The sequence below is a fragment of the Myodes glareolus genome, chromosome 19 (assembly GCF_982192425.1).
Source record: "Myodes glareolus chromosome 19, mMyoGla1.1, whole genome shotgun sequence".
NCBI lineage: Eukaryota > Metazoa > Chordata > Mammalia > Rodentia > Cricetidae > Myodes > Myodes glareolus.
The window spans coordinates 3,297,911-3,315,758 of NC_142044.1; the positions used below are offsets into that span (position 1 = coordinate 3,297,911).

At 47.3% G+C, this 17,848-nt stretch overlaps 1 protein-coding gene across 6 annotated transcripts in view; it reads right to left on the reverse strand.

The window, feature by feature from the left end:
- Nucleotides 1–263: 263 nt before the first annotated feature.
- The window catches only part of Snx31 (sorting nexin 31), a 48,887-nt gene continuing 31,302 nt past the window's right edge, over nucleotides 264–17,848 (reverse strand). For 2 of the 6 annotated variants that reach the window (XM_085679103.2, XM_048457346.3), the window contains 5 exons: nucleotides 15,928–16,131; nucleotides 14,570–14,683; nucleotides 8,201–8,278; nucleotides 2,123–2,170; nucleotides 264–1,424 (listed from right to left, as the gene is read on the reverse strand). In XM_085679103.2, the coding sequence (XP_085535229.2) occupies nucleotides 1,332–1,424; nucleotides 2,123–2,170; nucleotides 8,201–8,278; nucleotides 14,570–14,683; nucleotides 15,928–16,131 (537 nt within the window). In that variant the 3' untranslated portion in view covers nucleotides 264–1,331. Of the gene's footprint in view, nucleotides 1,425–2,122; nucleotides 2,171–5,281; nucleotides 6,218–8,200; nucleotides 8,279–9,900; nucleotides 10,127–14,569; nucleotides 14,684–15,927; nucleotides 16,132–17,848 lie in introns of those variants that run through there. The other 4 variants (XM_085679099.2, XM_085679100.2, XM_085679101.2 and 1 more) reach the window with 4 other exon arrangements.

Here is a 17,848-nt window from a genome sequence, read left to right on the forward strand (position 1 = left end):
TACACTGCACAGGTTTAGATGGATTCTGACTGTTCTTTAGCTGGTGAGAAGTTTCCATCAGACTCTGAGGGTGATTGCGACACACTAATCTACCCAGTAGGGGTGAAGCAGAATGTCTCTGCAGAGATCCCACTACAGCCTAGAACACAAATTCAAATCTTTAATGTCCAGAAAGTTATGGCTGTAGGCGTTGATTTATATATATTAAAGAACTCTTACAGATGCTACATTTCGAAATAAATACACAATTTTCATCAACAAACTTCATATTCATTAGATTTTATATTTATTTCATATTTAGCTAACTCAGAAAAGAACATTAGAATATTACACTCTTACCTAGTTATTTTTGCATATTTATCTTTCCCTTCTTACTTTGCTCTTAATCCCATACATAATTATGTTAATTACTATGAAATACTGGAAGCTGTGTAAGGAAAGGTTATTTACATTTGTAAAGCTAAGAGATTTATATTAGATGTCCATGCAGAACTTTTTTGATTTCCAAAAGAAAAATATTCAAGTTGCCATTATGATTATTGGGTAGAATTCAGTTTTGTTTGTTTTTACTTATATGTATGTATGTCACGTGTGTGTGGGTGCCCGAGGAGGCAGAAGATGTCGGTTTCTCTGGAGCTGGAGTTGCAGGTGGCTGTGAGTCACTATGTGCGCCATGGGAATTGAACCCAGGTCCTCTGCAAAAGCAGAGAGTGTTCTTAACTACTGAACCATCTTTCCAGGCCCAGAATCCAATCTAGGGGTGAATACAGTCTCTGTGAGTTTGAGGCCAGACTGGTCTACAGAGCGAGTTCCAGGACAGCCAGGGCTACACAGAGAAACACTGTCTGGAAAAAAAACAAAACAAAGCCGAGTGGACTACAGCCATGCCATGAGAGGAGTTAGGCCAGGGCAGCTGTTACTTTAGGGTCACCTGTGTTAGTAGACTCACAAGTGAATCGGAATTCTGCCACCTCTTCCTACTCTCTAACGAGGTCAGAGAAGCCATATTTTTCTGAGATGGTGACAAACGCATTAATATAGTTTAGAATAAGCTTTTTAAGCCTTCAAAATCAGAATATACAAAAGGCTTAAAGGAGCCAAATCCACATCTACCTTAGAAGGAAAACAGAACAAGCCTTCCGTTGGTGGATTTGAACCTGCCACTGCCACTTCAGCCAATGCTATAGCTCTGGTTTCTACACCGTTCAATCCTGAGAGTTACAGGGCGCTACAGTTAAAGTGACATAGGGCACCTCGACGTCAAAGAAAGTGAGGTGGGAAGGCCATCTCCCAAACTCTGGCACTGTCTTAGACAGCTGACAAGACTCCCTTCAGAGACCTCCTTCCGTGAGGGTCCCCCAAACACAGTCGTCCTCAACTTTCTTCTTCTTGCTTTTTCTCAGAAAATTAAAATAGTCTTTCGGCTGGAAAATAAACAGAGAGATCAGAAATGTAAAGGAAAGGAAGAAATTTCCCTAAGCACAAGAAAACCTTTGAAAAAGTATCAAAATAGCTACAAAAGCGACAAAAGGTTACATCTGTGTAAGCAAGGATTACTTTAACCCATACCTTAATCCTGCATTGGAGTAGGACTGAGGGTGGCGCCCCCTGCTGGCCTGTTCAGGAAGCTCTGACTCCCAGAATCAACATTCTGCCCCCCTGTTCCTCCCTGCCCGCCTGTTCCTCCCTACTTCTTTTGAATTTCAATTCTTCGTCTCATTTTCGTGCTCACAGAAGCACAGACTTTTAAAAAAAATATCATGTAAAGCATTTTAAGAACTTATTTGCTATCAGTACTTAATGAGCTCTCGATGCAAGTGCATGCGTGTGTAAGTGTGTGCGCGCGTGTGCAAGCACGTGGAGACCCGAGGATAACATCAGATGTTTTCCTCAGTTTCCACTTTATTTTTTGAATCAGGGTCTCTTATTGAATCTGAAGCAAGCCCAGCTGAAGAAACAGGTGGTTCTGGACCTGATTGAGCTTCCGCTCCGTCTGTACGGGGGCTTCTAAGAAGCAGACAGCGATCTTATGCAGGCCTGAATGCCAAGGACTTTGCTGAAAGGCGAGTGGGGGAAAGGTATCCAATGACAACTCATCCATGACGTCATTTTACTCACAGACCTGGTTCAGCTGCTTCTTACTTCTGCCTTGTTCTGGAACCTCGATCTGCTAAATGGGTTAGCAAAATGTCAGCGCAGCTCAGAGAAGCCAGCACATGAATAATCACACTAACTGACACATTTTCCCCTCAGTCATGCCCCCATGACCCCTCAACTGCCGGTCAGCAGGCACAATTGCCTGGTATCTGTACACCTGTCTGTGACCTGCACACCTGCCTGTGACCTGCACACCTGTCTGGCATCTGTACATCTGTCTGTGACCTGCACACCTGCCTGACATCTGCACACCTGCCTGTGACCTGCACACCTGTCTGGCATCTGCACACCTGTCTGGCACATGCACACTTGTCTGTGACCTGCACACCTGCCTGTGACCTGCACACCTGTCTGGCATCTGCACACCTGTCTGGCACATGCACACTTGTCTGTGACCTGCACACCTGCCTGTGACCTGCACACCTGTCTGGCATCTGCACACCTGCCTCTCATCTGCTTACCCTCCCTTCCTGTGGCAGGAATGAAGTCACTAAAGTGACAGGGAGCTTCGGGTCTAACACTGGTGGCTGCCTATGGATCCTGTAACTTAACACAGCTTTTAAAAGGATTTTACAGGAAATAAATGTACTTGGAAATCCTGAGAGCCTCCATGCAGCACAGATGCACGCCCTGAAACAAAGCCAGATAGGGCTTTGCACAGTCAAAAGGCACCATTAATCAAGACAGCATCAGACTAAACTCAACTGGGTTGGGCCTCCAGCGCATAAGGTACAGCAGTGCATTAGGGACCCAGAGGAGGCAGGTGGCAATCTGGGCTGAAGACAGGGTTTACAATAATAATAGTTATTATATCGCTTCTTGTAGATCTCACTCAGTCTTGTGCAAAGGCATATACCCTACCAGTGGGCTACGTCCCGAACTTTTAGCTGTATGTATGTATGTATGTATGTATGTATGTATGTATGTATATATATATAATTTTATTCACTTGGGGTGTGTGTGTGCGTGTGTGTGTGTGTGTGTGTGTGTCTGTGTGTCTGTGTGTTCCATGACACATCAGAGGGCAGCCCTGAGGAGTCATTTCTCTCCTTCCAACATGCTGGTCCTAGTGATAGAACTCAAGTTGCTACACTCAGCACCAAGCACCTTTACACACTGAGCCATCTTGCTGGCCTAAATCCCGGAGCTTTTCTGAGACAGGGTCCGGCCATTTAACTTAGGCTGCTCTGTACTCTGTACAGTTCATCAAGCTAAAATTTTCCAGCTTCCTGCCAGAGACCACCAGATCTAGGGTACCACCACATCTGGCACTGCAGGGGAGTATCTGATGGGGAGGAGAGGTGAGTTAAACACATGGAGGGGTGTTGGGCTCCCGAGGACTGTAGCAAGGGGTTATATAGCAGTCGTAGCCTTCACTGGAGATTTATGAAGCCCCAGAGACCTGGCGAGACCAGGTGGGAAAAGAGGTTGGGTACGTATCCCTGGCGAGGACAGGTCATGTACACACCCTCTTTCCCCATGGGAAACAAAGTCAGAGAGTATCCAGAGGACCAGGGGGGAGGCCTGGCAACCCTGGTGAGTGTAACCTAGCTAGTCAGGGGTTGGGGAGAGGCTTCTGGATGTTTCTTCCTCATGGGAAGAAAACGAACTATTAAACACCAGGGACTGTACCTCTCCCAGCAGTGCCCAGCACCCCACTCTATTGAATGTCTGAAGAGTAACGTGCATCCTGACGGAGGGCTGTCAGAAGCCTCGCAGCTCACACCTCTGCCCAGCCGCCAAGAGTCCCTCACATCACAGGACAGTGCCTGCCTTCAAGGCTCTGGTCAATGTAACTTTTAACTGGGTGTTTTGTCTCTTCAAAAAAAAAAAAAAAAAAAAAAAAACAACTGTTATTGCGTAGGACGATGGGCAGAAAGGGAAATGCCAGAGACTCCAACAGCCTCTGGGGTGACTGGCTGCTGAACCAGAGGCATGAAGTCTACGGGAGACTTCTGAGAGTCCGCCTGAAGGACAGGAGTCCTCGTTCATGCTTCCCAGGCATGCAGGCTGAGACCGTGGACATAAAGGCTGGGCCGACAGATGTTAAGTAAGAGGTGGGTGTTCACACTGACGGTAGAACAGCAGGAAAGTCTACTTACACTGCGATTCCACAACCCTGTCCTAGACTAGGCCTACCTGAGCTTCTAGACAAGAGAAAAGCACACTTCTATTCTGTTCAGATAATTGCTGTCTTGGTTGGGTTTGGTTTTTTTGGCTTTTGGTTTTTTCTTTTTTTCTTTTCTTTTTGTCAACTGGACAGGAACCTAGACAGGAACCTAGAAGGCATTGAGGAAATGCCTTCATTAGACTGTCCTGTGGGGCATTTTCTTGATTAATAACTTATGTGGGAAGGCCAGACCATTGTGGGTGGTGCCACCGGAGGCAGGTGTTCCTGGAGAGTACAGGAAAGCAAACTGAACAAGCCGTGGGGAGCGAACCAGCACGCAGTGCACTCCCATGGTCTCTGCTGCATTCCTGCCCACAGACTCTGCCTTGGCTTCCTTCCCACGTGGCTTTTGGTCAGTGCTGGCACAGCAGCAGAAGCTTAACGAGGACACTTATTTTGCTTCCTGTTACGTGCAGCTAAACTTCATCCTAATAAGCTTTCCTTTAAAATAAAACGTCTTTATAATTCTGCTCTACATCTCCTTCCCCTCCACCCCAAGCCCTCACACCCTACTTAAATATAAAAAGCAGCAAAGGATAGAGAAGCTCTCAGGCTGTGTGCAGAAGGAGAACTTTACAGAGGCTATACCACACACACACACACACACACACACACACACACACGTTACCTTTCTGGTTGCAGAAAGAGGGCTCTAAGAAGGCCATAATCCCCCCCCCCCACACACACACACACTACCCCTCTGGTTTATGATTAATATTGACTTTGAAATTCTAGTTAAGTGGGACTGGAGAGATGGTTTCAAGCACTTGTTGCTCTTGCAGAAAACCTGAGTTCAAGTCCCATCACCCACATGGTGGCTCATTGCCTCCCCCTCCTATACTAGGATGACAAGAGGGTTGCCATGCCCACCCCGCTTTTTCCGTGGGGGCTGGGGATCCAACTATCTCCAGCCTCACTTTTGAAATCATTGCACAAACTAACAAGACTAAAGAGTTTTGATTTGACACTAAATGTCTTCCCCCATTCACCCCACCTAAATGGAAAACCCAGTATTTCTGGAGACTGTCAACATTAACCGTGGGGGGCTCATTTGGCTAAAGTTCTCCAGGGTTTTCCCCTTGGCCTCAGAGTCTTCAAGATTATCAAACCTTTGGACTCAGAATCTGCCTCAGTAAATAGAGACCTGTCTGCCTTAGTCCGCAGAGTTCTGTAAGTGATATGTGTTCTTCCAAGTGTATATTTGCTTAGAAAACACGCAAATGTCACTGCCTTGCATTTCTGTCGCCACTTTAAGTCACAAAATGACTTTGGTTCCCGTCCTCAAGAGGCCCAGCGCTGAGCTGTGATTTCACCGGGCTCAGTCTGCCTCCACGTCAGGCTCCCTTTTCCACTCAAGGTTTTGTGGGGAGAATTCCGCTTGAAATGTGGTTTGTCTTCGAAGGCAATGTCTTTCCAAGAACCAGAATAACCCATAGACTTAAAAAAGCCACAAATAAATAAAGTAAGTGAAGAGTTCACGGACACAAAACCTGTTGAAACCGGTCTACGCCTGCTGGCCAATGGCGGGCTGACTCTGACGTCGTTCGCGGGGCTGAATGGAAGCGTCAAGCGGCGTGTGAGCTGCAGGCGTGTGGACGGTGGATTTTATTGAGCTGGTTCCTCGGCTATTCACTGTCCAAGGGCTTCCTGTATCAAGTGGCCGTATTATTCTTCTGCATCTGAGGGCATGTCTCTCTTCTTAAAAAGCCTCCTTCAGTTAATTACTTTTCTTTCTTCTTTTATACACACACGATAACCAAAGCCTAGGAGAGACTGCAGTGCCTGAGAGGGTGGATTTTATTACTCCTTTCACCAAGCGCCTCCTTCATGGACTGCTCCCTTGTGCAGCTTCAATAGATCAGTCACCAGGAGACAGCGGATTGGTTTGCCCTAAAAAGATATTTTTGGATCCAGAAGAGAAATGAAGAGCGAAGCACGTTTGGTTTCTTAGAGAAACAAGCTGTAACGATTAGTGTTGAAGTGAAGATGCCGCCCGTTTGCTTACAGAGAATTAAACCTAAATAAAAACGTTTGGGAAGGAGCTCCATCGTTTTCTGTTGTGATTTAAAGATGACTGCATGGGCCTGAGACAGCGCAGTGGTTAGAAGCTCTTACAGAGGACTGGGGTTCAGTTCCCAGCACCCACAAGGTGGTTCACAAGCATCTGCAACTCCAGTTCCTTAGAATTTGATGACCTGTTTTGGCCTCCGTGGGTCCCAGGCAGGCACATGATACACCTACATATATGTAGGCAAAACACTCACAAACATAAAATAAATCTTTTTTTAAAAAAAGGATCAATGTAATCCTCTGTAAAAATATTATCTTTACCAACACACATGCCCACCAACCTGTCCTATCTTATTTGGAACATGGTTATATCATAATGATAAAATAGTCAGAAAAGTCTAGAATCGTAGGTTTGTTCTTATTTTGTTTTACAGCATATAGATCAAGCCTTTCTAAGTTACTAGGCCTTTGGTGGAAATATGCAGACCAGAAAAATAAAGTTAATTCAGAGGAAAAAACAAACAAACAAACAAAAAACCGACCTCAGAGTTTCTTTCACTCTGTGGCTTCCTGTTTGGCAGACAGGAAGTATCAAGGGGCTATGGATTCCTTCTGGGGAAATTGCTGAAGATCACTCCTGCTGTGTTAAAGGATCCCCTCAAACTCCTGACTTCAACGCTAGATGGGGGTGGGGGAGAAGAGTTCTTAAAGCGGAGGGTGAAGCAGAACACACGTGATGTGAAAATCGGGAAAGCAGAACACACATGAAGTGAGAACGGGGAAAGCAGAACACACGTGAGGTGAGAACCGGGAGGTGTAGCCAGGATTCAGGGAGGAGACTGAGTGGATTAAGAAAAATGAAGAAAGTATGAAAAATATTTATGAAACTCACAACTTTTTGGTTTGGTTCTATTTTTGAGACAGAATTTCTTTGTGTAGCCTTGGCTATCCTGGAACTCACTCTGTAGAACAGATCAAGCTGGCCTCGAACTCATGGAGATCCACCTGCGTCTGCTTCCTGAATACTGGATTAAAGGCGTGTGCCACCACTACCTGGCCAAAACTCACAATTTTTTAAGCTAAGTAAAAAAAAAAAAAAATGTGTAATTCAAAGAAGAAAGGGCATTTGAGTGAATGTATCCTGCAAGGGTGGGCAAGCTTCCCTTGAAAGATCTGGGTAATGATTACATGAAAATCTCAATGAGGAATATATGGATCCCTGTGTGATTGGCCAGAAGGGAGGGTATGGCCATTGCCTCTGGATGCTCACCATATGAAGATAGTGCAACCCTATTGCTAAAGACTCAACGCACTTCCATTGTGGGACATAGAGAAATCAACCTAGAACTGACCTCAAAGCTTCCTCCCCAGCGGCTACCGTCCATGCTGTCAGGAGAAGCTATGCAGGTCACTTGCTTGCTATAAAACAGGCCTTGTGGCCACTGGTACACTGGTAACATGAAGGTTACTGCTTTCTGGTTGGATTTCAGACCCGCTCTACAGGGTGGGATAAATTCCCTTCCCCGCTTTTCGCCGCTGCTGACTGTTTAAAAATCCAGTGTGGGAGAGCATCCGGGACCCAGGCTCTCCCTAACAATCCGGTGTAAGAGAGCAGCCGGGACCCAGGCTCTCCCCTAACAATCAGGTGTGGGAGAGCTGCCGGGACCCAGGCTCTCCCCTAACAATCCGGTGTGGGAGAGCTGCCGGGACCCAGGCTCTCCCTAACAATTCCGGAAACACAATCAGATGACCACTGTGAGCTGGGGCTGCCTCCCTGGAGGACAAGACCCTCAAACTCTGGGCTTCTGGGGTGAATATGGTCTACACGCGTTAGCATACATGCAGATATATCAGAGTTCTTACCATTTCTGGGTTCTCCTCAGCGAGCTTCGCCATCTTCTCTGAGATCATCTTCTTCAGGCAGCTACTCAGGAAAAAAGCCTAGGAAACGCAGAAATAAAGATTGCTCTTAGGCCAGGCAGAGGTGGCACGCGCCTTTCATCCCAGCACTCGGGATGCAGAGGCAGAAGGATTTCTGTGAGTTTGAGATCAGCCTGGTCTACAAGAGCTAGTTTCAGGACAGCTAGGGCTGTTACACAGAGAAACCCTGTCTCGACAAAACAAAATAAATAAATAACTAATAAAAACAAGCAAATCTTTAAAGCAACAAAACCCTCCCTCAGCTCCAGGTCCTCACTCTCCTTCTCTCACTGCATATGGAGGCTAAAACTCACCAGCACATTTTAAAGAATTTTGTCTTTAATTTTCTCAGAAATGGACTTAAAATGTAATTGGCAGGAAAACGCAAGTTTCCTAAATTGCAAGAATGTAGGAGCATTTAAAGACAGAGGGATGAATAGGCCAAAATCTCATTCCTAATTGTTTCCCCTCTTAATCCCCATTTCTTCTGTACTATCAGCAGTTTGTGTTTCATTAGCAACAAGCTCCTTCCACTAAAAAATAAATCTTCCACTTAATGGTGTAATAATTATTGAGAGACCCATCATTAGACATAAGTACTAACCTGTCTATTTGGAAGAAGATATTAAAACTTTTGTTTTTTATTTGTTTCGTTTTCAAGACAGGGTTTCTCTGTGTGGCCTGGAACTCTGTAGACCAGGCTGTCCTGGGCGCATGTGCCACCATGCCTGGCTTACAGAAATACTTTCTAACTTCCTTTTATCTTTTCTTTGTGTCTGTCCCATCCGGCATCTCGATGCCTTTGTATCCCCCGCTGCCCTTGCATTCTCCCCCTCAAATAAAATAAACAAAATTTAAGAGAAAAAAAAAGGGGGAAATCTCCTCATGGACGCTGCGGTGTGACACCCCGAGTCACGCAGTGACCACTTCTCGCCTTGTCCCTTTACTTTCAAGGGCAAAGAGTCATTGGTCTGGTTTGAGGCCTCTGATTTCTGCTACTCTATTGACGCTGGGCCCTCACTGGGCTCCTCTTGGATATCCTATTGTTGCCCTTAGTCGTGGATCCTGCAACTTTAGATCTGCAGGACCGGCCCCTTCACCTGCTCCTGCAGATCATAGATGGAGTAGATGTTGAGGTGCGCCAACATATAACCCTGATTCTGGACCTGGGTAGTTGCAGCGTTGGTCATCCTGCCAGTTCTACCCCGTCCTCACCACCAGGGTGCGCTCTTCCAGCATCGCCGTGGCTGGTTCAGCTCTTGCAGCGATGAGCAAGGGGCGGGGCCAGTCCCTCTGCTATCCCGCCCTCAAAACTCATCAGTCTTCTCTCTGTTTCTCAGGATCTTTAACCTTCACCTGCACACAGGTGATTGCCACAGTCTCCCCTATGGTGTAGTCACCCATGTCCGTGACCCAGTAGGTACGCTGTGGATCCTACGGGGAAGCAAGGTCTCCTTTTTGTTACCTTGTGTGCCAAGTGTAAGGTCCCTTGTGACTCCCCAACACAGCCCTTCCCCACACATCCCTTCTCTTCCTTATCTGTTTTTAAAATCTTGGTTTGGCTCTATTAAGTTTTGAGGCACGAAAGTCAAAGCCTACAACTCTGAAGACGTATTGTAAAGAGACACCATGACCGCAGCAACTCTTAACAGGAAAACATTTAATTGGGGTGGCTTGATTACAGTTCAGAGGTTCAGTCCATTAGTGCTGTGGGACAACGGTCTATACCCTGTCAATTGTATTTTAATAAAATGATGATTGGCCAGTAGCCAGGCAGGAAGTAGAGGCAGGGTGACACAGGAAGTAGAGGCAGGACAATGAAAACAGGAGAATTCTGGGAGAAGAGAAGACTCAGTCTGCAGTCATCACCTAGACACAGAGGACACAAGATGTGACTGCCTCAGTGATAAAGGTACCAAGGCACGTGGCTAACACAGACAAGAATAATGGGTTAATGTAAGGTGTAAGAATTAATTAATAGCCAGGTGGTGGTGGTGCACAACTTTAATCCCAGCACTTGGGAGGCGGAGGCAGATGGATCTCTGTGAGTTCAAGACCAGCCTGGTCTACAAGAGCTAGTTCCAGGACAGGCTCCAAAGCCACAGAGAAAGTCTGTCTCTCCCCTCCCCCCAAAAGAATTAATTAATAAAATGCCTGAGCTACTAGGCCAACCAGTTTATAATTCATGTAGGTCTCTGTGTGTTTCTTATTGGGGCTAAATGGCTGCAGGACCAGATGGGACAGAAACCTCTGCCAACACATTCTCATCGTGGTGGGGAGCATGGTAGTGTGCAGGCAGACGTGGTGTTGGCTACATCTTGATCAGAAGGCAACAGGAAGTGGACTGAGTGTCACACTGAGTGAGTCCACCCCACAGTGACACACTTCCTCCAACAAGACCACACTTACTTCAATAAGGCTACCCTTTGGGGGCCATTTTCTTTCAAGCCACCCCAAACTCCTAGTAGTTACTCCTGCCTTGAGTTCAGCGCTGGAGAGAAAGAGACAACCAGGCTAGGGTGGCTGTGTCAGAGGGTCCCGCAGAGACAGCAGAATATCAGGAAAGCAGGTGTCTATGACTAACACCTGGCATGGCTACAGAACCTTAGAAGGATGGAATCTCCCCCAGGGGTGAGAAGAGGGAAGAGAAAAAATAATAGAACAAGAGTAACCGCTGTGGTGTGTACAGTCCTGATTTGTGAGAACCAGTCCCGTGCATCTGTACATAGATGTAACTTCTACAAAATCAAGATATGAGTTAAAACAATAAAACCCTGAGCGGATGCAGTCAACTTGGATGTTTAAATGGTGTTCCTCTAGATATGGACTGTTTCCCTTATTTTCCTATTACAGTAGTATATTATTTGTATTTTAATAAATAAAGCATGCCTGAAGATCAGAGGGCAAAGCAGCCACACTAGTCAGCCACAGAGGTCAGGGAGTGGTGGCACACACCTTTAATCCCAGGACTCAGGAGATAGAGACAGACTGAGTTCAAGGCCACCCTGGGCTACACAAGATTGAACCTGTCTAAAAGAAAAACAGAATTCACAGGAAGGTGATCTCAGGACTTGGGATCACGCGCACTAGGGAGGTGGAGACAGGAGTGATATGTCTGGGTAGAGAGAGGACTATGAAGGGAAGAGACAGGAACTCACTGGAGTGTGGAGTATGGAGTTTAAGATCTGAAGATCTGGTAGAGGTAAAGGGTCTCTCTAGTGGTTTGGCTGCTTTGCTTTCCTGATCTCCAGGTTGAACCCCAATATCTGTCTCTTTCTACCATCTCCCTAAGGATGCTTCATCCTGAAGGAGACCCACGTGCTGGACCATTTTATGTCAACCTGAAACAAGCTGGAGTCCTCAGAGAGGAGAAAATGCCTAAGATGGGACAATCCTATAGTGCATTTTCTTAATTAGTGATTGAGAGGGGAGAACCCAGGGTGTAATTTTTTTAAAAAGCGATGCATGAGAGAAGGACGCCATATGACAGAGCTCAGGTGGGGAGGGTTTTAACTGGGAGAAAGTGAATGGGGAAAAGGGGAGGGGAGAAGGGAGACCGGCATCTGGGGACAGGAGCAGCAGAAGAGAAGAGAGAGGCAGAGAAGGGGAGAGAGAGAGAGAGACAGAGAGACAGAGAGACAGAGAGACAGAGAGAGACAGAGAGACAGAGACAGAGAGAGAGAGAGAGAGAGAGAGAGAGAGAGAGAGAGAGAGGGGGCAGAGAGAGAAAGGAAGAGATGGGAGGTGGGCAGGTCCACCTTTTAAAAGGGAACGTAGCAAGCGTGCACAGAAGGTTCTCTTAGTGGCTGCAGCTGAGGCCGGATCCTGTCAGGACCTCAAGGGCAGGCCAGTGCAGATGCCTGAATACCAACCCCCAGACCATTGTAGATGGTGCTATCCCTGGGCTGTTAGTCCTGGGTTCCATGAGAAAGCAGACTGAGCAAGCCTCGAGAGCAAATACAAACAATCAGCTCCCTCACGGCCTCTGCATCAGCTCCTGCCTCCAGGATCCTGCCCTGCCTGAGTCCCTGTCCTGACTTCCTTAGACAGTGAGCAGTGATGGGGATGCGTGAGCCAAACACACCTTTTCCTCCCAGGTTGCTTCTGGTCCTGGTGCTTCATCACAGCAATGGAAACCCTAATTAGGACACCCTAAGGACCATTTCCTTCACTCAGTATTGCGGTTTAGTACTTTCTGTGTTTTAGAGGACGGACATCGTGACCATATCGGTTTTAGAGGTAGGCACTGGTGACCAGAAACCAAAATTCTCTGTGGAGCTAAGCAGGACTCAAGCTGAACACAACAACAACGTAAAGTTTACCCTGGAATTTTTATGTGCCTATTTTAAGAGTTATCTTCATCCAGGTGGTGGTGGCGCACACCTTTAATCCCAGCACTCGGGAAGCAGAGGCAGGCAGATCTCTGTGAGTTTGAGGTCAACCTGGTCTACAAGAGCTAGTTCCAGGACACACAAGGCTACAGAGAAACCCTGTCTTGAAAAACCAAAAAAAAAAAAGAGAGAGAGAGAGAAAGTTATTATTTTCTTATTTATGTACATGCGTTTTTGCCTGCATGCTGATGACCTCAAAGGCCGAGAGGGTGTTGGATATCCTGGCGCTGGAGTCACAGGTGGCTGTGAGTGCTGGGAGCTGAACCCAGGTCCTCTGCAAGAGCAGCCAGTGCTCTTAACTGCTGAGCCATCCCTCCAGTCCCTTTATTTTTTTAACTTAATTTTTTTTTTTTTAGCTGGAATGTTGATTCTAACCTGAAATAGCTAAGTTAGGGAATTTGTTGGTGATTGTTTCCTTTACTCTTGGTGGAGGGTCTCTCTATTTTTCTCGGACACGTGAGATACGGATGTTAGTGGTCTAACAGCCACTGCCTTTTTCTTCTCTAAGAGACCCTGGTTTTGTTCGGGATGCTATGTGCCTGGCCCCAGACAAAGGTTTGCATTTTCTCTAACTTGACTGTGAATTCTATGCCTCCCTTGCTGCTTGGTTCCTGGCTCCTTTGCAGCTAGGACTTGTCCTGGGCTCTGTTCTAACCAGTGAGACAAATGGAAAGTCTCCTAGAAACCGTTCACTTTTCTGGTAAGAGAGGCAATATTTTTTGAAAGATTTTATTTATTATGTACACAGTGTTCTGCCTTCTTGTATGCCTGCAGGCCAGAAGAGGGCACCAGATCTCATTGTAGATGGTTGTGAGCCACCATGTGGTTGCTGGGAATTGAACTCAGGACCTCTGGAAGAGCAGTAAGCCTTCTTAACCTCTGAGCCATCTCTCCAGCCCGGCAATATTTTATTTTCCTTTTTCTTTATTCTTCTCTCATATATTACATCCTGACTGCATTTTCCCCTCCCTCCTCTCCTCCCACTTCCTACACTACACCTCCTCTCCCCTCTCTCCTCTAGATTTCTTTCAGAATCTCCTGCTTCCCTTCAGAAAAGGGCAGGTTTCCCGGAAATAGCAACCAAATGAACCAAACGTAGCATCAAGTTACAATAAGACTAAGCACCTCCCCTCATATTCAGGCTGGATGAGGCACCCAGTAGGAGGAAAAGGGTCCCCAGAGCAGGCAAAACAGCCAGCAACAGCCCCACCCCCACTGTTAGGAGTCCCACAGAGAACCGAGCTACACGTCCATAGCATGTATGCAGAGGACCTAGGACAGAGCCATATAAATTACCTTCTTGAGAAAAGCCAAGGGGGTATCAGAGATTCAAGTCCCTACTTCCGTGTTCGGATTCAGATAACAAACACCTGTAAGATCTAAGCAAGGGATGATGGGGAAAAAATCCACCCCATTCCTCGTTTTCCTTTTATTTCTTTTTGTTTAGCCTCGGGCTAGCTTCAGACAGGAGATGGTGGGAGTTAGGAGGGCCCAGAGTGAGAAAGTCATCAAAGGGACGTGACCTTCCAGGATACATCAGCAACACACACACACACACACACACACACACACACACACACACAAACACGCTTCCTGTCGCTGGGCCCGAGACAGTTTGGTCCACCACACGTTTCTGCCTTTGCCTCGCCACAGGGGTGGTGTCAAAGCCAGCACAATCGGAAGCCTCTGGAACTGAGAGCTGAAATAAACCTTCTTTGTGTGATTTATCTCAACTCAGAGCTGGCCACCACATCAACTACATTCTTTGAATTCATGACCGTGGTGACCAGGAAAATAGAGCGAAATAAAAACAAAGCATTTCAGTCGTGTGCCAGTAGAGGACCCCCCTCTGGCTGTACTTTGTTCAGCAGGCCGGGTGCATCAGCACAACCGGCTTTCACACCCCGTCCTGAGAACTCACCTGTTTGGTGTAAACGACAAACCACTGCTGCCGACTGTCTTCACTGTACTGAAATCTCAGCTCTAGGTTCTGGTTGAGAGTTCGCTGGGGCCCATCGGTATCCAGCAGAGTTCCCTGGAGAGGAAAGAGATCACCAAGGAGCCTTGGAATAGACTGATACCAAGAAAGCATCATTTCCCAAGGCTGTCAATCTCCCAGGGACCAGGGGAGGAAGTGAGCACAGTAATGACACAGGGAGCCTTAGAAAGGAGCCAGGTGCGGGCGTATGGAAGGAGCAGAGTGCAGCCCAGGCTAGACAGGTGGAGGAAGACTTCCTGGAAGGAGGGGCGTAAGAGCAGAAGTAGACGCTGTCCAAGTTTGTCGTGGTGGCTTTATCTTGTAAGCAGGGAAGGTGAAGGGTAATTCCTGGTAGAATAAAGAATGAGGTCAGACCCTTGACTTTGCATAAGGAGGCTTGAAGGCTGGAGATGCTGTGAAGGACTGGGCATGTCTGTCGCTTGGGCTCCAAGCAAGCGGGCGGTGAGTAGGAGGCCCACAGAGTTAGGCTAGAGGGAGATTCTGAAGGATGCAGGTTGTGTAAACAGCATCTATCCCTATTTCTCCTAGTAATGGAGACTCAAGCTCCCTTAGGAAAGCCTCTTTTTCCACTGTAGGCTGTGAAGACCCCTTAGAGAATGACCTCAGAGAAAGGCACATGGCCAAGGTTTGGTCAACTGGACAAATACTCAGTTCTCATCAGACTCCAGAATTGAGACGCCCAAGTAGAAGGTTGCCTGGAAACCCCAAGTTCTTTGGCTCCCGACTTTTTCCTTTGGACATGTGAGTGGTCAACACTCACCCTTCCACCGAGTCTTTGGTCACTAGAACTGGGTGTATAGGGATCTAGTTCTGGCTAGCGAAGGGCTTGACCTGGTAGCTTTACAAACAAAGCTAAGGACTGCAGACTTCACCCCAGGACAGCGGGCATTCCTTAAGAGAGCTGGCAAAGCCAGATGATAGTGAGGCTTAATTCATGTCCTAGAGATGTTAGCCTCAGAGCATCTGCGTGGAGAGCAAACTGGGCAAGAACTGTCTGCAGAGAAAGGGAATAAATGAAGTGAGCCCCATAATTGCTCCACCCCTAGGGTGAGAGAACCCAGAAGAAGACAGAGGCCCTGCTGAGGCGAGAGGAGAGGAACATGAAGTCGAGGTTAGGGTTTGTGAGCAGATCACCACGAGGGAGAGCGTCTGTGAAGTGTCTGTCCGATCAGTGATTCGTGCACGCGCGGTGTGAAGCCCTGAGACCAGTCCTACGTCTCCAAGACGAAGCACACAGAAAAACTTTAAACGGCAGACAAAGCGAGGTGCCAGATACTCACAAGGAAAGTGACCTGCCAGCACTTTACTCCGCTCATCTGGAAAGCAAAGTCCTGGGTCTGGCCATCAGGCAGGGTCACACAGCAGCTGATCTCGTTGTTGCCGATGGAAAGTACAGCCGCGCAGCCAGGTTCCGGGTGGTTGCAGGTACAGGGGTCCAGCTGAACGTACCCATAGTGCCGTACCTCCTGTGACCGCTCCAGAAACTACGCCAAGGTGGGGCGGAGGAGAAGGAAACAAGGGAGCACGGTCTACAGGTATAGAGCTCACAGGGATCCAGCTGAACGTACCCATAGTGCCGGACCTCCTGGGACCGCTCCAGAAAGTACTCCAAGGTGCGGCGGAGAAGGAAACAGAAGAGCACGTTCCACAGACACAGAGCTCATGGTGGGGTGGGGAGATTCACAACAAATCTCATCCAAATGAGGCTCTTAATCCTGCCTTCTCCCCCGCTCTGACTCCTAACCCTACTCCTGTTTAGACCTTGGAGCCAACACACTCAGCTAATGAACGAAGAGCAGAGTTGAGAAAACAAGAGTAGATGTGATTCTATCGCAATAGGAAGGGTTCTGCCTGCGTGTAAGTTCGTGCATCTTGTGTGCGCCCATGGAGGTCAGAGGAGGACAGCAGATCTCCTGGGGTGGGGTGGGGGTGCTGTAGGTACTGTGAACCGGCATGCACGTGCAAGGACCAAACCTGGGTCTTCTGCAAGAGCGGCAAGTTCTCTTACCCGCTGAGCTATCCCCTGGCACAACTCTTGTTCCCTTTTCTAAAAATTTGAAAAAAGGGCCCGGATGGTTCAGAGGCAGAGCTCTTGCCAGTGTGTGTGAGACCCGAGTTCAATCCCCAGCACCGAAGAAAAACAAGGGGGAAGGAAGACCTTTAAAAAAAAAAACAACGATAAACTTATAGCTTTTGTGGATTAAAGGAAGTGAAAGTATTTAATTAAAAGCAAAGTCATGTCAGGAGACGTTAATGAATATTAACTGTACCCAGGGTACTTACTCCAGACGCCTGTTGGCCCTGGCAATTCGACAGGAGGCGCTAACCCGCGGAAACCAGAGGGTAGAAATCTTAAGGATGATACAGTTGAAGACGCCATTCTTTTAAGAACATTATATCTGGGGCCAGAGAGATGGCTCGGTGGTTAAAACACGTGCTGCTCTTACAGGGGAAATAGGTGTTCAGTTCCCAGCACCCACACCAGGCAACCCACCACTGTTTAACCCCAACTCCTGAATCTGATGCCCTTTTCTGGCCTCTATGAGCACCTGCACACACACACACACACACACACACACACACACACACACATGCACACACATAAAAACAAATCTTTTAAGTAACACAAAATACCTTAAAAAGCCAACTTTTTAGCTGGACACACAAAAAAGCCAACTGGACGCACATAGCCATGGATGGCATGTTTACTTATTTTCATTTGAGGTACACACACTGTTCTTTAAGGAAACACATACTAGAGACTGGGGCTGGTAGTCCAGTGTGAACACTAGCCTAGCATGTGTAAGGCCATTAGGGAGCCTACTGTCTCTATAGCAACGCCATACCTCTTTCACCGCAGCACAAACATGACTTTAGACATACATAAAAGAAAAGGTGCCACTGTGTGACAACAAAACTGTATTTATAAGAACAGTGGGCCAGAGTCCCAGTTAGCTCAGCTCTGGTTTCTATCAATTTGCTTGGGTCATTTAACACATCCTCAATTCAGCCTCCTTGCACGAGCACAAGGTCCTAGCTAACGTGTTTGTCCCATCACCGGGAGTTCACACAGGAGTAGGATGAGGCAGTATAAACTAGACGCAGCCCTGGGTCTGCATGTGGTGCTTGCTGCGGAAGAGGTTCATAGCAGAGAAAGCTGTTAACAGCTTGACTTTCAGGAAAAGGGAACCGGCTGGCTGC